Genomic DNA, 23065 nt, shown 5'->3' with positions numbered 1-23065 from the left:
ATTTAATCCGGACAAATGTGAGGTAATGCATTTTGGAAGGTCAAATGCAGGTAGGGAATATACAGTGAATGGTAGAACCCTCAAGAGTATTGACAGTCAGAGAGATCTAGGTGTACAAGTCCACAGGGTACTGAAAAGGGCAACACAGGTGGAGAAGGTAGTTAAGAAGGCATACGGCATGCTTGCCTTCATTGGCCGGGGCATTGAGTATAAGAATTGGCAAGTCATGTTGCAGCTGTATAGAACCTTAGTTAGGCCACACTTGGAGTATAGTGTTCAATTCTGGTCGCCACACTACCAGAAGGATGTGGAGGTTTTAGAGAGGGCGCAGAAGAGATTTACCAGGATGGTGCCTGGTATGGAGAGTGTTAGCTATGAGGAGCGGTTGAATAAACCTGGTTTGTTCTCACTGGAACGACGGAGGTTGAGGGGCGACCTGATAGAGGTCTACAAAATTATGAGGGGCATAGACAGAGTGGATCATCAGAGGCTTTTTCCCAGGGTACAGGGGTCAATTACTAGGAGGCATAGGTTTAAGGTGCGAGGGGCAAGGTTTAGAGGAGATGTACGAGGCAAGTTTTTTACACAGAGGGTAGTGGGTGCCTGGAACTCGCTGCCGGAGGAGGTGGTGGAAGGAGGGACGATAGTGACATTTAAGGGTCATCTTGACAAATACATGAATAGGATGGGAATAGAGGGATACGCACACAGGAAATTTAGGAAGATTTTAGCTTAGACGGGCAGCATGGTCGGCACGGGTTTGGAGGGCCGAAGGGGCTGTTCCTGTGCTGTACTTTTCTTTGTTGTTTGTTCTTTGTTCCCATTATAAATTCCCCTGTTTCTGACTGTAAGGGCCCTACATTTCTCTTCACCAATCTTTTTCTCTTCACGTACCTATAGAAACTTTTACAGTCAGTAATTTTTTCTGTTTTCTACAAGCTTATTCTTGTACTCTATTTTCCCTTTCCGATTCAATCCCTTGGTCCTTCTAAACAGCTTCCAATCCTCAGACCTGTTTCTTTTCTTGGCCAGTTTGTATGCTACTTCCTTGGATCGAATCTTACCTCTAATTTCCTTTGTAAGCCATAAATTGGTTACCTTTCCCAATTTATTTTTGTGCCAGGCAGGAATAAACAATCGTTGCAGTTCCCCCATGTGCTTCTTGAATGTTTGCCATTGCCTATCATATTATGGTCACTCATCCCTAAGGAGTCTTGCACAACTCGATTGCCAATGATTTTGTTCTCATTACACAGCACCCAGTCTAGGATGGCCTGTTCTCTAGATGGCTCCTCAACATATTGATCCAGAAAACCATCCCACATACACTCCAGGAATTCGTCCTCTACGGTATTGTGACTAATTTGATTTTACCAACCTGTATGCAGATTAAAATCACCCATAATTACAGTTGTTCCTTTATTGCATGCATCCCTAATTTCCTGTTTAATGCCATTACCAACATCACCACTGCAGTTTGGCGTCTATATACAATGATCACTCACATTTTTTGTCTCTTAGTGTTTCTCAACTCGACCCATACAGATTCCACATCGTTGGAGCGAATCTCTTTCCTTGCTATTGTGTTAATTTCCTCTTTAACCAGCGATATGACTCCACTACTTTTTCCATTTTGCCTGTGCGTCCTAAATACTGAATAACTCTGGACATTCATTCCCCATCCCTGGTCACCCTGCAGCCATGACTCCATAATCCCAACTATATCATACCCGTTTACGTCTATTTGCCTGGTTAGCGCATCCACTTTATTGCGAATGCTCCGCGTGTTAAGGCACAAAGTCTTTAAGCTTGTCTTTTTAACATTACTCAACCCGCTCCCAATATTTTTCACTGTGGCCTCGTCTGAATCTGCTCCATGGTTTCTCTGCCTGTCACTTTTCCTATCCGCCTTTGTGTGTTTTGCTCTTCTCCTCGATTCCCCTTCCTCTGACTCCTTGCATAGGTTCCCATCCACCTACTATTTCAGTTTAAACTCGCCCCAACCATAGAATCATAGAATCATAGAATTTACAGTGCAGAAGGAGGCCATTCGGCCCATCGAGTCTGCACCGGCTCTTGGAAAGAGCACCCTACCGAGGCCCACACCACCCTATCCCCATAACCCAGTAACCCCACTCAACCAACCCTAAGGCCAATTTTGGACACTAAGGGCAATTTAGCATGGCCAATCCACCTAACCTGCACGTCTTTGGACTGTGGGAGGAAACCGGAGCACCCGGAGGAAACCCACGCACACACGGGGAGAACGTGCAGACTCCGCACAGACAGTGACCCAAGCCGGGAATCGAACCTGGGACCCTGGAGCTGTGAAGCAATTATGCTAACCACTATGCTACCGTGCTGCCCACTCTAGCATGTACTCCCCCCCCCCCCACCCCCCCGCCACACCCCCAGGACATCAGTCCCGATCCTGTCCGGGTGTAACCCATCCAGTTTGTACTAGTCCCATCTCCCGCAGAACTGGTTCCGATGCTCCAGGAATCTGAAACCCTCCCTCTGACACCAGCCATGTATTCAATCTCCCCCCCGTGCCCATTGGAAGGTAGCATCAAGCTGGAAGGTTGTGGAGTTACATTTTAAAAACTAATCCGATGTGATGGGACTTTTCTTACATTAATTAGCTAGGGTGAGGGCCTGGGTTCGCCACCGCCCGCCGCTGGTGACGGGATCCCCAATGGGGCAGAGAATCGACAAATCGGAATCAGGGCCGGGACGAGGCGGGTGCTGATCTGAGCCCAATGCTCTGACCCCACACTGGTGGTGGGATCGGGGTTCACGCCCGTGTGCCAATGGGAGGATGGTAAATTAAAGGAAATGGTGCCAAATGTATCCATTTAGCAGGCCCGGCACTCGATTCCCTGGCACTCCATGATTCTCCGGTCTCCTGGGCCGGGAATAGAACATAGGAGATAGAATTTACAGTGCAGAGGTAGCCCATTTGGCCCATCGAGTCTGCACCGGCCCTTGGAAAGCGCACCTCACTTTAATCCCCGCCTCCACCCTATTCCCGGAACCCAGTAACCCCACCTAATCTTTTGGACACTAAGGGGCAATTTATCACGGCCGATCCACCCAACCTGCACATCTTTGGACTGTGGGAGGGAACTGGAGCACCCGGAGGAAACCCACGCAGACACGGGGAAAACGTGCAGACTCCGCACAGACAGTCACCCGAGGCTGGAATTGAACCCGGGTCCCTGGCGCTGTGAGGCAGCGGAGCTAACCACTGTGCCACCGTGCCGCCCGAATCAAGTGGGCGAGGTAACATCTTAAGCGAGTTGCCCCCAAAGTCCATCCGAGGGCCACCCCCACCCCCCACAATGCACTATCTGCCTGCTCCTCCTCTACCAGAGGCTCCCTGGTGGGTCTCCCTATTAAGAGGGTCTGGGGGGCTGGGAGTGTGGGGGGTGGGGGTGATTGGCTGCGGGACATTGCTATCAGATCACCCGCTCGAAATGACATCCCAAAACCTGGCCATGCATAAATTTTCATGGCAAAGGATACCGCATCGCTGCCCGATTTGCGTTCCCAGGGGGAACATAGTCGCACAAACAGAGAATCCCGCTGGGTTGTTTGGTTCCCCCCATTCATGTCTATCATGTGACTACGGTGTCGTCAGATTCCGGCTGACCTGTTTCCAAAATGCTCGGCTTTGATTTCCGAATTTCAACATGAATGGTGCTTAGTTTTGACCTATTGAGACAAGCTTGTCAACCTCTGGCTGTCCTCGGGGAGCCTGCTTGCTTCGAAAGTGGGCTAACAAGTGAAAAATCGTTCTCAAAATTGCAGGGCCACTTTCTATTGTCTCGCTGGAGTGGAAGACCTCACAAAAGGGCCTCGTGTCAAAGGTCACCATTCCACCAAGGGTCACAAGATGGCTTGTTGCAAAAGATCCCAAGGTATACACCATTTTATCCCCCACTCTACCGTTACCACCAAGCCAGGGGATCAACCCTGGTTCTATGAAAGGAGCAGGAGAGCATGCCAGGAGCAACACCAGGCACACGGAAAAACGAGGTGTCAACCCGGTGAAGCTACAACACAGGACTACTTGTGTGCCAAACAGCATAAGCAGCAAGTAATAGACAGAGCTCAGTGATTCCACAATGCACGCATCAGATCTAAGCTCTGCAGTCCTGCCACATCCAGGCGTGAATGGTGGGGGACAATTAAACAACTCACTGGAGGAGGAGGCTCCACAAATATCCCCATCCTCAATGATGGAGGAGCCCAGCACATTTGGGAGAAGGAAATGTTGAGAGAGTGGATGGAGGTGTTCAAAATCATGAGGTGGGCTGGACGCAGCAGACAGGGAAAAATTGTTCATATTGCTGAAGGCTTGAGAATCAGAAAGGCAAAAAATTAAGGTAATTGGCAAAAGAAGCGATGGAGACAAGTTAATAATCTTTATTATTGTCACAAGTAGGCTTACATTAACACTGCAATGAAGTTACTGTGAAAAGCCCCCAGTCGCCACATTCCGGCGCCTGTTCGGGTACACGGAGGGAGAATTCGGAATGTCCAAATTACCTAACAGCGCGGCTTTTGGGACTTGTAGGAGGAAACCGGAGCACCCGGAGGAAACCCACGCAGACACGGGGAGGAGGCGCAGACTCCGCACAGACAGCGACCCAGGCCGGGAATCGAACCCGGGACCCTGGCGCTGTGAAGCAACAGTGCTAACCACTGCGCTACCGTGCTGCCCAGAGGAGAACGCTGATCACAGAGCGTGGTTACGGTCTGGAATGCACTGCCTGAAAGCGTGGTGGAGGCGGGTTCAAGCCGAGGCATTTAACAGGGAATCGGATTATCGCCCGGCAAGAAGGAGAGCGTAGGGTCACGGAGAGAAGTCATGGGAATGGCTCTAGGTGAACTATTCATTCGGAGAGCCAGGGTACATAGGACAGGCTGAATGGCCTCCTTCTCTCCTGTCACCATTCTGTGATTTCCGTGGAAAAGGTTTGACTCCTCCTTCACTACATAAATGCAAATTCATTCCATCACAGCAGATCGCTGCAGTATTGGTGCCGTTTTGCTGCCGTTATCCGAATGCTCTAGACTTCCCATCCTAAACCTCTCTAATCTCTCTCTTCCCCTTCAGGATGTCCCTTAAAACCTACCGCTTTGACCAAGCATCTGGTCACCTGTCCGAGTACCTCCTTCTATGGACCTGTGTCAAATTTTGATTTCTAATGCTCCTGCGTAGCATTAAGGGCACAATAGAATGTTGGAGGATTAGATACCGCCGTTAACAAAGAGTTAATGCAACTGCTTCACGTTGATTCTCCATCCACAGATGCTGCCTGACCTACCGGGCATTTCCAACGTTTTGATTTTGGTTCAAGAGTAACACTGTGGCAGAGCAACCAATAAGAATCAGGCCTCCCAGTGGCACCAGCATCCCAAGAATAAATAACAAAGGCCGGGATGTTCCGGTCCCCGCTGCTGCGATCGGGAATTTATCTCGGGCACAGAATGGTGCGTCCACCGAAAAGGTGCGGGGCTGGTTTCGCCGGGTTGAAGACTAAGGGCTGGCACTGGCGTGGGGACAGGCCGAAAAAAGGGGGCAAAAGCTGCACCGATCCTCTGTCTGGTGGGGGGGCTAGCAGCCTCGCAGCGTAAAGCCCCCTGGCTTTACCTGTGGGTCCGGCCGGAGATTTCCCGGGTCCGTGGCCGCGCGTGTCGCACGGCGGTGGTCTGTGGCGGCCACGCCAAACAACGTGGCGCCGGCTCCGTGTGCACACGGCCTGCCAAAAACTGCCCCCTTTCACCAGGCTCGCCCCCCCCCCTCCCCGGGCCACCCGCCCCCCCCCCCCCATCAGTGCCCGCAGCCCCCGCCAAAGTCCCCCCTGCCCGCGGAACGGCCCCCACCTGACTGTGGCGGTGCTGGACTCAGCACGCTGTCACCCCGCCGGGTTCACGAAAACTGAATAGCATGAGTGACCCACGCCGTCGGGAACGCGGCTCAAGGGGGACGGGGCACCAGGGGAGGACCTCAGGTGACGTTCTGAGGCCGTCGCGACGGCGGGCGGCGTACGCGACGTTTTCGAGGGGGGACTCCACAGGGGGAAAGCCACTGGGCGGCCTTCTGTGCAAATTTTCCCAAGCGTGGCCCTAACGTGGTGGACCCCAAGGTGGGTCGGGGGTGGGGGAGGCAGTGCATTACTGAAGTGCCCCCCCCCAAAGTCCATCGGAAGGTCCCCTCCCCCCCACCAACCCCACAACGTAAACCCTTCCGCTGACAAATAGGGACATCCTCCCCCACCATGGGAATAATTCAACTCAAAGTTCACCGCGGGAGTGGGACGTGGGGATAACAATATATGACGTAACATGGCGTAACGCAACGTAAATTCACACCATCCCACGAGCTATAATGCAATGTGACTTGGCGTCATGCGACATCGTGAGACGGGGCCGCCTGTAGCGATAAAATTTAAGAGTTACATGAACTGAAAGAAAATGAAATAGTTTCCGTTTTGGAAAAGTAACGAAGGCTTCCCGGGAGAAATATATTAAAAAAGCATTCATCGGTTCAGCAAATGTAAAAAAGTGAATTTTAATAACACTGCCTGTTGAAGGAAATTGCCTTGGTTTTCTCATGGAAACAAAGTAACGCTCACTAAGTCCTTTAAACCTGGTCCAAGGTTCCGCCTTTCAATGAGGACAGAATCCAACAATGTCCTCTCAACTTTGCCTCACTCCATTATCCTTGGAATGAGGCAGAAAAACCTCAACGAGGCAAAGATTTCTGCTGGGACATTCCTGGTTTTTAGTTATATCATTAAGATCTGCAGGCTAATGGCATTGGTTATTTAAGTATCTGGAGCACGTATAAAGAGAGACTGTTGGGATTGATAGTAAAATATTTGTGTCTGTTTTCACACTTCATCGACTGTCTGGGGATTAGATTAACATCAGACATCCCTCTCCTGTCTTTTACTGAGGTAAATTATCGATTGCTCCAACTCCCTTCCTCCTGTCCCCTCCCTATCTTGGTTTCACTACCCCTTTTTTTCTGTTACACTCCTCCATTTACCCTTCTTTTCCATCCATCCTTCCTTCTCTCCCCTTGAATTCTGTTCTCCCCTTCGCCCCTCCGGTTCCCTCCTTTCCACCCATCTCTTTTCCTCCGTCCACTCCTTCTCCCCTTCTTCCTCCCTCCCGTGCCCCCATCTCGTCGCCCACCCCCTCCCCTGCCCCTCGTCCTGCATCCCCCTCCCATTTTCTCCCTCCCTGCTCCCTCTCTCCCTCCTCGAGGCCATCAGGTTGCACCTCGGCGGGACGGCAGGGCTCGTCGACGGAGCAGCACTCCTTCGGGTCTGCGTGCTGGAGTGAGCGTTGGCCAAAGTACGGAGCTCAGAGCCCTGTTGAACCGGCTCGACCAATGCCGAAGCCTAGGGGCAAGTTCCAATCTGGTGCGCTACCAGCACAGCAAGTCACACAGAGAGGAAGGGACGCACTCCACAACAAATTTAGTTCCCTCAGCCCCTGTCTTCAATTACAATGTGCACTGCACTGCATCAAAAATATAAATTCTCTTCCCCCGTTAAAATTAGCAAGGCACATCGTAGCCATAGATTATCAAACGCATGCATTTTCTGCGTTCAAATCGTTCCTTTATCCTAGGCTCCGATTTAAATATTCCATTTGCTGCGTCGCAGCATTCGCAACTTAACTCTGCATTCAGCCCAACTATCGAAGTGGCACCGATCATGCTGAGGGAGGGGGTGGGGGTTTCCAGTGTCAAACAGTCTCTCGAATCATCCTTACCAGAGGCAGCAGAAGGGCAGCAATCAGCAGGCAATCCATGGTGCCTCACCCGTCAGGAGATCACCCTCGAAAGCACACGGCGCAGGAACAGCTGAAAGATCTACATTACATTCCTGTCAGGTTTTCCTGAGGCTGCCGAAGGTCTTTGCTCCCACAGCGAGGCGCAGCTGCATTTCCCCGCCGTCCTCACAGACTGTTCGTCGCCTCCTGCAGCGCTGGAGAAGAGAAAGAGGAATAAAATACGGAGAGAGGGAGAGAAAGATCAGCAAAAACAAATACCTGGGGAAATAGGAAGAGAGGGAACAAAATAAAAGGAGGTGGGGGGTGGGGGGGAGAAAGGAGACTGCGCCAGACTGAATGTAATAAAAATACATTCCCAGTAAGGGGAATAACGAGATATTATTTTAAGATGATGCTCAATGCTAATGAGTGGCTCTAAATGACGATTGCAAATACCATCTCATTAAACACATTTTAACAATCGTTATTCTCTTTTGGGTCTTGCCCGATAATAAGCAGCAGTGAGCTTCCTACCAGGGGACTGCGGAATACGAGCAGTCAGCAATTGATGGAGAGGGGGAGAGAGAGAAAGGACAGAGAGACCGAGAGAGAAAGAGAGGGAGGAAGATGGAGAGGGAGGAATGGAGAGAGAGCGTGAGAGAAAGAGAGAGAGAGCGAGAGAGAGAGCGAGCGAGAGATCAAACGAGCGAGCGAGAGCGATGGAGAGAGAACGAGAGCGAGAGAGAGAGAGAGAGAGAGAAGGCATCTCTGGGTTTCATTCATAAATTTCAACTTCAGCATTCGTCATCACTACATGTTCCAGTAAACAGGGAGCACAGCCCTGATTCATAAATCCCGGTCCTTGTGCTTCCCGCTCGGGTAAAGTGTGAGAATGCACACCGCCCTCACACCGCACCTAAAGTCCACGGTGGCACAGAGGTTAGTTCAATTCCGGCCTCTGTGCGGAGTCTGCACGTCCTCCCCGTGTCTGCGTGGGTTTCCTCCGGGTGCTCCGGTTTCCTCCCACAGTCCAGAGATGACCAGGTCAGGTGGATTGGCCATGCCAAATTGCCCCTTAGTGTCCAAAAGATTAGGTGGGGTTAAGGGGATAGGGTGAGGTGTGGATTTAAGTAGGGTGCTCTTTCCAAGGGCCGGTGCAGGCCCGATGGGCCGAATGGCCTCTTTCTGCGCTGCAGGGATTCTATGGGGGCGATTCTCCGAGCCCCGCGCCGGGCCGGAGAATCGCCGCAACCGCGCCACGCTGCCTTGACGCCGGCCCGTGATTCTCCGAGGTGCGGAGAATCGGCACCATTTGCGGCGGCGCATTTGTGACGCGGCGCCGGCCACGGGCCGCTGGAATCGGCGGGGCCGCCGATTCTCCGGCCCGGCTGGGCCGAGAGGCCGCGCGGAAACAGCAGAGTCCCGCCGGCGCCGTTCACCCCTGGTCGCTGCCGGCGGGAACTCTGTGCGAAGGGTCGGCGGGGCGGCCTGAGCGGCGGGGAAAAGCGATCCTCCGATGTGGTCTGGCCTGGGATCGGGGCTCACCAATCGGCGGGCCGGCCTCTCCCCCGCCCCGGGCCTACTTTGGTGCGCGGCCGGCCCCTGAACCCAGACGCCATGTTGCGTCGGGGCCGGCGCGCTGAAGAAGTCCCCCGTGCATGCGCGGGTTGGCGCGGCGCCGGGAAGGGAGGCTGGAGCGGCGTGAACCACTCCAGCGCTGTGCTGGCCCCCTGTGGGGGAGAGAATCGGTCGTCCCCGTGCCAGTTTCGTGACGTCGTGAAACGCGACGGCTTTCACGACGGCACAAACACTTTGTCTCCATTTTGGAGAATCGCCCCCTATGATTCTATCTGAATTTGCATGATCAGCCTTGATCATATTGAATGGTGGTGCAGGCTTGAAGGGCCGATTGGCCGACTCGGCACCTATTTTCTCTGTTTACAAAGGTATGAAAAGCGCCCAAGTAAATCCCCACTTCATTTTCAGAAGCAGAAGACCCAAGCCTTGGCAATTCGGATTTTCATTCAAATCCCACCCTTCCCATCCTCTTTCCTTGTCATTGAGTGTAAAGATTGACGATTTCGGAAAGTGTTTGGCTTGACAACACTTTACACGAAGAGACATAACATCAAGCAATTGGCAGAGGTAGCCACGAGGAAGTATTCCTGGAGTTGTGTATCCAAAAAGAGATCAAACTATTTTGGATTTGGTAATGTGTAATGAGGTAGGCTTACTAACCAATCTCAGAGTAAAAGATCCCCGAGGAAGCAGTAACCATAACACGGTAGGATTTAGCATTCAGTTTGAGTGAGAAACGTGGGTCAGAAACAACAGTGCTACACTTAAATAGCATTTCAAAAATACTAAATAATTAAGGAGTGGGGGGGGGGGGGGGAAGAGGGAGAAATAAATATAATAACGGTAACTATAAAAAAAGTACGAGGGAAACTATTGGGGCTAAAGGCCGATAAGTCTCCTGGACCTAATGGGTTACATCCCAGGATATTAAAGGAAGTAGCTACAGATAGAGTGGATGCACTGGTAATAATCTTCCAAGAATCCTTAAATTCGGAAAAGTCCCAGAGGACTGGAAAACTGCCAATGTAACGCCTTTATTCAAAAAGGAGGCAGAGAAAAAACAAGTAGCATAACTTCTATCATTGCGAAAATGTTAGAGTCCTTTCAGAACAAAAGAACAAAGGACAATACAGCACAGGAACGGGCCCTTTGGCCCTCCAAGCCTGCGCCGATCACGTATCCTATCTAGTCTGACCGCCTGTATCCTTCTTACCCCGTCTGTTCTTGTGTCTATCCAGATAAGTCTTAACGGTCGCTAACGTATCTGCCTCAACCACCTCACTTGACAGTGCATTCCAGGCCACCACCACCCTCTGTGTAAAAAACCTCCCCCGTACATCTCCTCTGAACCTATCCCCCCTCACCTTGAACTTGTGCCCCCTTGTAATTGTCATTTCCACCCTGGGAAAAAGCCTCCAACTGTTCACCCTATCGATACCCCTAATAATTTTCATCAAATATTTTTGTCACCTCCTCAAAAAATTCAATTAAATTAGTGAGACACGATCTCCCTCATACAAAACCATGCTGTCTGTCGCTAATAAGACCATTCACGGACTTCCGGTTGCGGCGATGACCAGCTAAGCCGCACGTTTCGGCGGCTCCAGCACGAACGGACCTTCGGGCTCTTTTAAGAGCCCCAACGGGGATTTTTTCGGGACGAAACCCGGTGTGGGGTGAGACAACAGGGAGTCCCCCCCCAACGAAAAAGAAAAATATCGGCGGCGGCAGCCAGATCGCGAAGAATCCTCGAGGACAGGGGCAGAAGGAAGAAAGGAGCAAGATGGCGGCGGAGAGAGCCCAGGCGACATGGGGGCCGGACCAAGACAAATTTTTGAGACGGTGTGTGGAGCTGCTTAAGAAGGAGGTGCTGACCCCGATGCCACAGGCAATTGAGGGGCTCAAGGAGGCACAAATGACCCAGGAGTTGGAGCTCCGCGTGGTGGAGCAGAAGGTGACGGACAGCGAAGACGAGATCCTGGGCCTGGCGGTCAAAACGTAGATGCACGAGGCGCTCCACAAAAAGTGTATTGAAAGGATTGAAGTCCTAGAAAACAGATCACGGAGAAAGAACCTTCGGATCCTGGGTCTCCCCGAGGGAGTGGAAGGAGCGGACGGCGGGGCTTACGTGAGCACGATGCTACGCTCGCTAATGGGAGCTGAGGCCCCCTCGGGCCCCTTGGAAGTGGAAGGGGCTCATCGGGTCCCTGCGAGGAGACCAAAGGCGGGAGAACCACCTAGGGCGATGATCGTGTGATTTCATCGCTTCAATGACAGAGAGGTGGTTCTGAGATGGGCCAAAAAGGTACGAAGTAGTAGATGGGAGAATGCGGTAGTACGGGTGTACCAGGATTGGAGTGCGGAGGTGGCGAGAAGGAGGGCGAGTTTTAATCGAGCCAAGGAGGTGCTACACAAGGTGAAGTTCGGGATGCTGCAGCCGGCGCGACTGTGGATCACGCACCAGGAGAGGCATCACTACTTCGAAACGGCGGAAGAAGCATGGACCTTCATTAAAAACGAGAAACTGGATCAGAACTGAGGGACTGATGTTAGAGGGGAAATGACAATGCCGATGTATATAGAGATGTAAATTGGGGAGGGGGGACACTAAGAAATGTGGGCGCCGGTGGGGGGGAAGAAGAGGTATAGGCGGGGGGTGGGGAATGGGAGTGGGGCGGCAGAGGGAGCTGCGCCACAAGGGGCGGGATAACTATAGAGAACACGGGGCTTATTGTTCTTGTTCCCGCGCCAGAAAGATGATGGCGGGAAGATAGGCGCAAGGTAGATGGGAGTTCCCCACACGGGGGGGTCAAGGAGAGAGCGGGAGAAGCCGGGGTCAGTTGAAGTCAGCTGACTTTCGGAAGCAATATGGGGGGAGCAATCATGCTAGATGGGGATCTAGCGGGGGGGGGGTTGCGGGAGGATAACTGGGTTGCTGCTGCAGAAATCAAAGAGGAACTGGTAAAAGAAAGGGTGGTCGGGGCTGGAATGCGCCGCCGGGGGAACGGGTGGGTGCGCGGAACTGGGACGTGGGACTGGCCTAGAGAGGGTGATGGCTAGTCGACACGGGAAGGGGGCAGGTAGCCCCCCCAGGTCGGCTGATCACGTGGAACGTGAGCAGCCTAAATGGGCCGATTAAAAGGGCCCGAGTGTTCGCGCACTTGAAAGGACTGAGGGCAGACGTGGCTATGCTCCAGGAGACGCACCTGAAGGTGGCGGACCAAGTTAGGTTAAGGAAAGGATGGGTGGGACAGGTGTTCCACTCAGGGCTGGATGCAAAGAACAGAGGGGTGGCCATACTGGTGGGGAAACGGGTGTCATTCGAAGCTAGGAACATTGTAGCAGACAGCCGAGGCAGATATGTGATGGTGAGTGGCAGACTGGAGAGAATGGAGGTCGTGTTGGTTAGCGTATATGCCCCGAATTGGGATGATGCGGGATTTATGAAGCGGATGCTGGGACGTATCCCGGACCTGGAGGTAGGAAACCTGATAATGGGGGGGGACTTCAACACCGTGCCAGACCCAGGGTTAGATAGATCTAGATCTAGGACCGGAAGAAGGCCGGCAGCGGCCAAGGTGCTTAGGGGGTTTATGGGCCAAATGGGGGGAGTGGATCCGTGGCGATTTGTTAGACCGAAGGCCAAAGAGTTCTCCTTCTCCTCCCATGTTCACAAGGTGTACTCCCGGATAGATTTCTTTGTTTTGGGAAGGTCACTGATCTCGAGGGTGGAAGGAACTGAGTACTCAGCTATAGCTGTTTCAGGTCATGCCCCACACTGGGTGGACCTGGAACTAGGAGAGGAGAGGGAGCAGCGTGCACTCTGGCGACTGGATGTGGGATTACTGGCGGATGAGGGAGTCTGCGGAAGGGTGCGGGGATGTATCGAGAGATACCTGGAGGCCAATGACGACGGGGAGGTCCGAGTGGGAGTAGTATGGGAAGCACTAAAGGCGGTGGTCAGAGGAGAGCTGATCTCCATCAGGGCCCACAAGGGGAAAATAGAGGCCAAGGAAAGGGAAAGACTACTGGGGGAGATTTTGAGGGTAGATAAAGAATACGTGGAGGCCCCGGAGGAAGGACTATACAGGGAGAGGCGACAACTCCAGACGGAGTTCGACCTGTTGACCACAAGGAGGGCGGAGGCACAGTGGAGGAAGGCACAGGGGATGAGATATGAATATGGGGAAAAGGCGAGTCGCCTGTTGGCCCATCAGCTGCGAAAGAGGACAGCGGCGAGGGAGATAGGGGGAATTAGGGATGAAAAGGGAGCTACGGTGCGGAGAGCAGGGAAGATAAACGAGGTGTTTAAGACCTTTTACGAGAGACTTTATAGGTCCCAACCCCCGGAGGGAAAAGAGGAGATGCGGCAGTTTTTGGACCAATTAAGGTTCCCGAGGGTGGAGGAGCAGGAGGTGGAAGGCCTGGGGGCGCCGATTGGGGTGGACGAGGTTACCAAGGGGCTGGGGAACATGCAGGCAGGGAAGACCCCGGGACCAGATGGGTTCCCGGTGGAATTTTATAGAAAATATGTGGACTTGTTGGCCCCGCTGCTGGTAAGGACCTTTAACGAGGCCAGAGAAGGGGGGACCCTACCCCCGACAATGTCGGAGGCGACGATATCGCTAATCTTGAAGCGGGATAAAGATCCGCTGCAGTGCGGGTCCTATAGGCCTATCTCACTGCTAAATGTGGACGCCAAGCTGCTAGCAAAGGTGCTGGCAACGAGGATAGAGGATTGTGTCCCGGGGGTGGTGCACGAAGACCAGACAGAGTTCGTAAAGGGGAGACAACTAAATGTCAACGTGCGACGGCTATTAGGGGTGATAATGATGTCCCCAGTAGAGGGGGAGGCAGAGATAGTGGCGGCAATGGATGCAGAGAAGGCATTTGATAGGGTGGAGTGGGAGTATCTATGGGAGGTGCTGAGGAGGTTCGGGTTCGGGGACGGGTTTGTCAGTTGGGTTAAACTCCTCTATGGGGCCCCAATGGCAAGTGTGGTCACGGGTCGGCAAAGGTCGGAGTATTTTCGACTATACAGGGGAACAAGACAGGGATGCCCGTTGTCCCCATTACTGTTCGCGTTGGCAATTGAACCACTGGCCATAGCGCTGAGAGACTTCAGAAAATGGAGAGGGGTGATTAGAGGGGGAGAGGAACACCGAGTGTCACTCTACGCGGATGACCTACTGCTGTGTGTGACGGACCCAGTGGGGGGGATGACAGAGGTCATGCAGATATTGAGGGAGTTTGGAGATTTTTCGGGATATAGGCTTAACATGGGAAAGAGTGAGCTTTTTGTGATACACCCTGGGGACCAGAGTAGAGGGATAGATGGCCTACTGCTAAGGAGAGTGGAAAGAAACTTCCGATACCTGGGGATTCAGATAGCCAGGAGCTGGGGAACATTACACAGACTTAATCTGACACGACAGGTGGAACAAATGGTGGGACGTGCAGCCGCTGTCACTGGAGGGCAGAGTGCAGGCAATTAAGATGATGGTCCTCCCGAGGTTCCTATTTGTGTTCCAATGTCTCCCTATACTGATCACTAAGGCCTTTTTTAAAAAAATAGATAGGAGCATCACGAGCTTCGTGTGGGCAGGGAAGGTCCCAAGGGTAAGGAGGGGGTTCCTACAACGTAGTAGAGACAGAGGGGGACTGGCGTTGCCGAACTTGGGCGACTACTACTGGGCCGCCAATGTGGCGATGATTCGTAAATGGATGATAGAGGGAGAGGGAGCGGCGTGGAAAAGATTGGAGATGAAGTCCTGTAAAGGGACGAGTTTAAAAGCGCTGGTGACGGCGCCACTACCGCTCTCACCAAAAATATTTACCACGAACCCAGTGGTGGCGGCAACATTAAGTATCTGGGGGCAATGGAGGCGACAGAGGGGTGTGCTGGGAGCCTCGGTGTGGTCCCCGATCAGGAACAACCATAGGTTTGCCCCAGGGAGGCTGGATGGAGGATTCCAGAGCTGGCACTGGGTAGGAATCAGGAGAGTGGGAGATTTATTTATAGACGGGACGTTTGCGAGCTTGGGCGTGCTTGAGGAAAAGTATAAGCTGCTCCGGGGAAATTTCTTCAGATATATGCAGGTGAGAGCGTTCACGAAACAACTGGTGAGGGAATTTCCGCTGCTCCCGACACAAGGGATCCAGGACAGGGTGCTTTCGGGGGTGTAGGTCGGGGAGGGCAAAGTGTCCGAGATATACCGGGAGATGAGAGAAGAGGGGGAGGAGTTGGTGGGCGAACTGAAGGGAAAATGGGAAGACGAGCTCGGGGAGGAGATTGAGGAGGGTTTGTGGGCTGATGCCCTAAGTAGGGTAAATTCCTCTTCCTCGTGTGCCAGGCTTAGCCTGATCCAATTTAAGGTGCTGCATAGAGCACACATAACGGGAGCAAGGTTGAGCAGGTTCTTCGGAGTGGAGGACAAGTGTGGGAACCACACACATATGTTTTGGTTGTGTCCGGCACTGGAGGGGTATTGGAGGGGAGTGACGGGAGTGATCTCGAAGGTGGTGAAGGTCCGGGTCAAACCAGTCTGGGGGTTAGCTTTATTTGGAGTTGCGGATGAGCCGGGAGTACAGGAGGCGAAAGAGGCCGATGTCGTGGCCTTTGCATCCCTAGTAGCCCGGCGTAGGATTCTACTCATGTGGAAGGAAGCGAAACCCCCCCGGACTGGAGGCCTGGATAAACGATATGACGGGGTTCATAAAACTGGAGCAGATGAAGTTTGCGCTGAGAGGATCGGCTCAAGGGTTCACCAGGCGGTGGCAACCGTTCCTCGACTACCTAGCGGAACGTTAGAGGGAAGATAGATGACCAGCAGCAGCAACCCAGGGGGAGGGGGGAGGGAGGGGGGGGTAAACTGTTGGGGTTTTTGGAGGGGGAGAGGGGGCGGGGGGGAGTATTACTTTGTGTTATTTGGTTAGTTTACCATGTTAGTTACACAATGTCATATTGCAGTTATCATGTTACTTGTATTTTTATTTCTTTGATTTGTAAGAGAAAAAATTGTGTTTGAAAACTTTAATAAAATATATTTAAAAATAAAAAATAAAAAATAAGACCATTCACTTCCAAGTGTGCCGGGATCCTGGCCGGGATTATCTGCCGGTGTGATTTGCCGTTTTGCCGGCAGCCCGGGGGTTTCCCGACGGCGTGGGGCTGCCCCACATGGGAAACCCCATTGACCGGCTGGCGTAACGGAGAATCCCGCTGGCCGGTCGGGGCAGAAATGTGGCGTGGCGGGGCGGAGAATCCAGCCCCCTATCTCTGAGAATCTTTCCAACAATTTCACTATCACTGACATCAAGCTCACTGGCCTATAATTATCCTTGCAACCCTTCTTAAATAACGGGACAACAAACCCTCCAATTCTCTGGGATCTCATCCGTGACCAATGGGGACACAAAGATTTCTGTTAGAGGCCCAGCGATTTCATCTCTTGTCACCCTCAATAATCTGGCATAGATGCCATCTGGCCCTGGGGATTTGTCTACCTTAATGCTTTTTAACACACCTAACACTTCCTCCCTTATAATAAAGGATGCAATAACAGAGCATTCAGAAATACATAATATAATCAAGCAGAGTCAGCATGGCTTCATGAAGGGGAAATCCTGCCTGACAAATTTATTAGAGTTCTTTGAGGTGTTAATGAGCCGGCTAGATGAAGGGGGACCTTCATTGAGTTTGCAAAACGTGTTTGATAAGGTACCACACAAAAGGCTACTTAATGGTGTTGGGGATAGTATATTAGCATGGATAGAGGATTGGCTAACTGACAGAAGATAGAAAGTTGGGATAAGAGGAGCCACAGAGACCAATGCTGGTGCCACAATGATTCACAATATATATTCATGATTTGGACAAGAGCAGTGAACGTACTATTGCCAAGTTTGCACATGACACAAAAATAAATAGAAAGGCAAGTGGGGAGGATGTCACACAGAGTCATCAGAGGAATATAGACAGGTTAGGTGAACATAGAATATAGAACATACAGTATAGAAGGAGGCCATTCGGCCCATCGAGTCTGCACCTACCCACTTAAGCCCTCACTGCCACCCTATCCCCGTAACCCAATAATCCCTCCTAACTTTTGTTTTCGTCACGAATGGCAATTTACCATGGCCAATCCACCTAACCTGCACGTCTTTGGGCTGTGGGAGGAAACCGGAGCACCCGGAGGAAACCCACGCAGGCACGAGGAGAACGTGCAGACTCCGCACAGACAGTGACCCAAGCGGGGAATCGAACCTGGGATCCTGGCGCTGTGAAGCCACAGTCCTATCCACTTGCACTTCCTTGCTGCCCTCGGTGAGTGGGAAAAAATGTGGCAGATTTAATATAATGTAGGAGAATGTGAAGTTATGCACTTGGTAGGGAGAATAAAGGAGCTGAGTATTATTTAAATGGAAAAAGACTACAGAACACAGAGGGATTTTGTGATTTATGCATAAGTCACAAAAAAGCTAGCATGCAAGTTCAGCAGGTACGTGGGAAGGTAAATGGAATGTTGGCCTTTATTTCAAAGAGAATAGAGTATAAAAATAGGGAAGTCCAGCTAAAACTATACAAGGCACTAGTTAGACCATGGGCGTCATTCTCCGACCCCCCAGCGGGTCGGAGAATGGCCGTTGGCCGCCGTGAATCGCGCCACCGCCGGTTGCCGAAGTCTCCGGCACCGGATATTCGGCGGGGGCGGGAATCGGGCCGTGCCGGTTGGCGGGCCCCCCCCCCCGCTTGATTCTCCGGCCTGGATGGGCCGAAGTCCCGCCGATAAATTGCCTGTCCCGCCGGCGTGGATTAAACCACCTTTTGAACGGCGGGACTAGGCGGCGTGGGCGGGCTCCGGGGTCCTGGGGGGGGCACGGGGCGATCTGACCCCGGGGGGTGCCCCCATGGTGGCCTGGCCCGCGATCAGGGCCCACCGATCCGCGGGCGGGCCTGTGCCGTGGGGGCACTCTTTCCCTTCCGCCTCCGCCACGGTCTCCACCATGGCGGAGGTGGAAGAGACTCCCTCCACTGCGCATGCGCGGGAAACTGTCAGCGGCCGCTGACGCTCCCGCGCATGCGCCGCCCCGAGATGTCATTTCCGCGCCAGCTGGCAGGGCAACAAAGGCCGTTTCCGCCAGCTGGCGGGGCGGAAATTCCTCCGGCCTAGCCCCTCAATGTTGGGGCTCGGCCCCCAAAGATGCGGAGCATTCCACACCTTTGGGGCGGCGCGATGCCCGTCTGATTGGCACCGTTTTGGGCGCCAGTCGGCGGTCATCGCGCCGTTTCGGGAGAATGACGCCCCATACCTGGAATACTGTGAACAATTTTGGTCCCCTTATCTGAGGAACGATATACTGGCATTGGAGGCAGTGCAGAGAAGGTTCACTAGGTTGAACCCGTGTGGGTCTGGAGAGATTTTCTTTAAAGGAGAGGTTGAGTAGGTTGGGCCTGTGCTCATTGGAGTTTAGAAGAATGAGAGGCGACCTTATTGAGACATATCGGATTCTCAGGGGGTTTGACAGGGTAGATGCTGAGAGGTTGTTTCCCCTTGTGGGAGAGTCTAGGACCAGAGGGCACAATCTCAGAGCAAGGGGTCACCCATTTCAGACAGAGGGGAGTGAATCAGTGGAATTCTTTACCGCAGAGGCTGGGTCGTTAAGTGTGTTCAAAGCTGAGAGAGACAGATTTTTAATCAATAAGGGAATCGAGGGTTATGGGGATAAGGCGGGAAAGTGGAGTTGAAGGTTACATCAGGTCAGCCATCATCTCATTGAATAGCGGAGCGGACTCAATGGGTCAAGTGGCCTACGTCTGCACCTGCAGCTGATGATCTTATGCTCCAGCTTCTATTTATTCGGCCTCTTGCAATGCTATCAGAATATCCCGGAGCATCCGTAAAGCAATAATTTACTGTTGTTCTATACTTAAAACACAGCAGCTGATTCGGTCCTGAGGGTAAATCATGGGGCTTCCTTCAAAATCTGGGCAGGCAGATAGATTTTCAGTCTCAAACAAGAACAGAGAATACTGGACAATCTCAGCAGGTCTGACAGCGTCTGTGGAGAGAGAAGAGAGCCAACGTTTCGAGTCTGGATGTCCCTTTGTCAAAGCTGGAGAGAACTGGAAATGGGGTCAGATTTATACTGTAGTGCGGGGGCGTGGAGCAGCGGGGCTGGATAGGGGGAGATTGACAAAGATGTCGAGGACAGAAAGACAAAAGGAATGTAAATGGAGGTGATTAAGGCTAAGAGGGGTGCTGATAGTGGCACAGAAAGAGATTAGAATGTGCTAATGGCACAACAAAGGTGAGCAGTGTGTCAAAGGGCAACTAGGGACAGATGGCCCACGTGGGGTGGGGTGAGGGAAAACAATTTGATGGAAGAAATGAAAATAAATTGATAGAAATAAAAAAGGGGTGAAGGTGGAGGAGAGAGTTCATATTCTGAAGTTGTTGAACTCAATGTTAAGTCCGGAAGGCTGCAACGTGCCTAATCAGAAGATGAGGTGCTGTTCCTCCAGTTTGGGCTTCACTGGGACGTTGCAGCAGGCCAAGGGCGGACATGTGGACGTGAGCGCAGGGCGGTGAGTTGAAATGACAAGCGACAGGAAGGGGTGGGTCCGGCATGCGGGCGGAGCGAAGGTGTTCTGCAAAGCGGTCACCCAGTCTGCGTTTAGTCTCTCCGAAGTAGAGTAGGCCGCACTGGGAGCGCACTGGGGGGGGGGGATTTTCAGTCTCATCGGAAAGGCAGGAGCTCCAACAGTGCAGCACTCTCTCAGCACTGGACTGGAATGTCACCGTAGATTTCGTGCTTCACTCTCTTGAGTGCAATGGAGAATAAATTTCCTCCCTAACGTCCCCTCCTATAAATTTGTGCCCATGTTTGTGGCAACACCGAAACAACTCTCATCAAACGGGCGGGATTTTCCTGCCCTGACGTGGGAAGTTTGCTGACTATGGACGTGACTTACCACTGTCTGCCGGTGGGACCTTACAGTCCTGCCGAGGGCGACGGCCATTTGCACTGCTGGTGGCCATGTTGCTGGGGAATCCGCCATGGGGTCAGAGGGTGAGTCACCTTCCGCGGGACTGGAAATTCCCACCAGCGGGAAGGACCGGAAAACCTTGCCCTACGTGACTGTGAATTCCCCCCTCATCATTCTGAAGCCTTTCATGTTGTTTGACCACACCATCCTCCTCCAACACCTCCCAGCTAGAGGGACCGACTCTCCTCTGGTTCCACTGTTGTCTAACCGCAGCCAGAGAGTGACTTCCAAAAATTTCTTCTGCACCTTTAGTTACCTCTGGTGTCCCCCAAGGGTCTATTCTTTGCCCCCCTCCCTCCCCCGCCCCCGCCGCCACCCCACCCCCCGCTCTCCTATTTCGCATCTACATGCTGCGCCTTGAGGCCATCATCATTAGGGCAGCACGGTAGCATTGCGGATAGCACAATTGCTTCACAGCTCCAGGTTCGATTCCGGCTTGGGCCACTGTCTGTGTGGAGTCTGCGAGTCCTCCCCGTGTGTGCGTGGGTTTCCTCCGGGTGCTCCGGTTTCCTCCCACAGTCCAAAAATGTGCAGGTTAGGTGAATTGGCCATGATAAATTGCCCTTCGTGTCCAAAATTGCCCTTACTGTTAGGTGGGGTTATTGGGTTATGGGGATGGGGTGAAGGTGTGTGGTTGGGTAGGGTGCTCTTTCCTAGGGCCGGTGCAGACTCGATGGGCCGAATGGCCTCCTTCTGCACTGTAAATTCTATGTATCAAAACAGAAGGTACATCGATGACACTCAGCTCTGCCCCAGTGCCCCTTGACCCCTCCATTCCAGGTAAATTGTCAATCTGCCGATCCAACGTCCATGACTGGGTGAACAGGAATTTCCTCCAATTTTGGGAAGACTGGAATTTTTACCTTCGGTCCGTGCCTCGGGTTTTATCCCTCTCCCTGCCAACCATGTGAGGTTCATGACCCCAGGATAAACATTCAGCCTCAGGTCGGCACCATCACTCAGACCACCTATTGCCACCTCCACAGCGTTGGCCACCACAGCCCCTCAACACTCGTGAGTGCTCTTCCGCACCCTAATCTCCACGAGCTGGTCATCCAAATCTCTGCTGCCCGGTCTTAACTCGCATCAAATCCTCATTTGACGATCACCCCTGCATGCGCTTGAGGATATACATTGGCCCTCAGTTAACCCCTCGATATTAAAAGTCTTGTTTACGTCTCCCTTGAAATTAAAATGAAAATCGCTTGTTGTCACAAGTAGGCTTCAAATGAAGTTACTGTGAAAAGCCCCTAGTGGCCACATTCCGGCACCTGTTCGGGGAGGCTGTTACGGGAATTGAACCGTGCTGCTGGCCTGCTTTCAAAGCCAGCGATTTAGCCCTGTGCTAAACCAGTCCCTTCATGGCCTTGCCCCCTCCCTATCTCTGTAATCTCCTCCAACCCTCTGAGATATCTGCACTCGCTAAGCCTGCGCCTCCCTGATTTTAAAATCGCTCCATCGTGGGAGACCCCGCCGTTCTCTGCCTGGGACAGAAGCTCAGGAATCCCCCCCCCCCTGAACCCCAACACCCCCTGCCTCGCAACCCCCCCGCCTCCCCTCCCCCCACTCCCCCGCAACCCCCAGCCTCCCCCCCCCCAGCCCCCCCCCCCCCCCCTATCTACTGGAACAAGCTTTTGGACTGGGATAGAGCAGGTCACCGGAAATGTTTTGATTCACTTTGGCAGCCATTGCCACAGTCAAGGGTTGGACAGTGCAGACTTTTTAACAGAGCAGAGAACAGATGGAGACAGCATGGAGCCCAGGATCGGATAGAAATGTGAGAATTGGTAAATGTTTTTCTGACTGATCCTAGGATAGTGTGGGCCGCCTCTGTTCCACCAGCCTCCTCCTCACTGCAAATTGTCAGTTCTATTATATTTATTTATGGGATGTGGGTGTCACTGGCTAGGCCGGCATTTATTGCCCATCCCTAATTGCCCTTCAGAAGGTGGTGGTGAGCTGCCTTCTTGAACTACTGGCAGTCAGTGAGATGTAGGTGCGCCTTCTGTGCTGTTAGGGAGGGAGTTCCAGGATTTTTACCCAGCGACAGTGAAGGAACGGCGATATATTTCCAAGTCAGGGTGGTGAGTGACTTGCAGGGGAACCTCCAGGTGGTGGGGTTCCCAGGCATCTGCTGCTCTTGTCCTTCTAGATGCTAGTGTCGAGGTGGGGTGTCCAGAACCATGGGTCACAGTCTGAGGATACGGGGTAGACCAATTGGGTAATATGGACATTAAGAATTCTCCCTCTCTGTACCTGGTCGACACAAGCGTGGACCAGGCGGAATGGTTCCCGGGGATCGCCGGGGCCATCAGAGGCCTCTGGGTGGTCAGGGACAGGGCACTGCCAAAGTGCCCAGGTGGCACTGCAAAGCCAGCAGGGGCACTGCCAGGGTGCCAGGCCGGCAGTGCCAGGGTGTCCAGGTGGCACTGCCAAGGGTCAGGGTCTGAGAGGTGCAATGCCCATGAAAAGAAGGTGGGGGGGGGGCATGAAGTGTGTGTGGGTGGGGGGACCATCTCTTATTGGAGATGGTCACTGCCTGGCACTTGTGTGGCATGAACAGGGGTTGGGGGGGGGGGGGGGGGGGGTGGCGGTGAAGGGTGGTGGCCCTGGAAGGTGGGGGGCCAAAAGGGGGCGTGGAAA

At 52.8% G+C, this 23065-nt stretch overlaps 1 protein-coding gene across 5 annotated transcripts in view; it reads right to left on the bottom strand.

Moving 5' to 3' along the window:
- LOC140424736 (pituitary adenylate cyclase-activating polypeptide type I receptor-like) overlaps window positions 1-23065 on the bottom strand; it is a 311016-nt gene that overhangs the window by 178473 nt on the left and 109478 nt on the right. For 4 of the 5 annotated variants that reach the window (XM_072508082.1, XM_072508080.1, XM_072508083.1 and 1 more), the window contains exon 2: window positions 7795-8009. In XM_072508082.1, the coding sequence (XP_072364183.1) occupies window positions 7795-7833 (39 nt within the window). In that variant the 5' untranslated portion in view covers window positions 7834-8009. Of the gene's footprint in view, window positions 1-7794; window positions 8010-8328; window positions 8467-23065 lie in introns of those variants that run through there. The other variant, XM_072508081.1, reaches the window with a different exon arrangement.

Source organism: Scyliorhinus torazame, chromosome 6 (assembly GCF_047496885.1).
Source record: "Scyliorhinus torazame isolate Kashiwa2021f chromosome 6, sScyTor2.1, whole genome shotgun sequence".
NCBI classification, from domain to species: Eukaryota; Metazoa; Chordata; class Chondrichthyes; order Carcharhiniformes; family Scyliorhinidae; genus Scyliorhinus; species Scyliorhinus torazame.
This window is presented reverse-complemented; position numbering and strand designations above follow the sequence as displayed.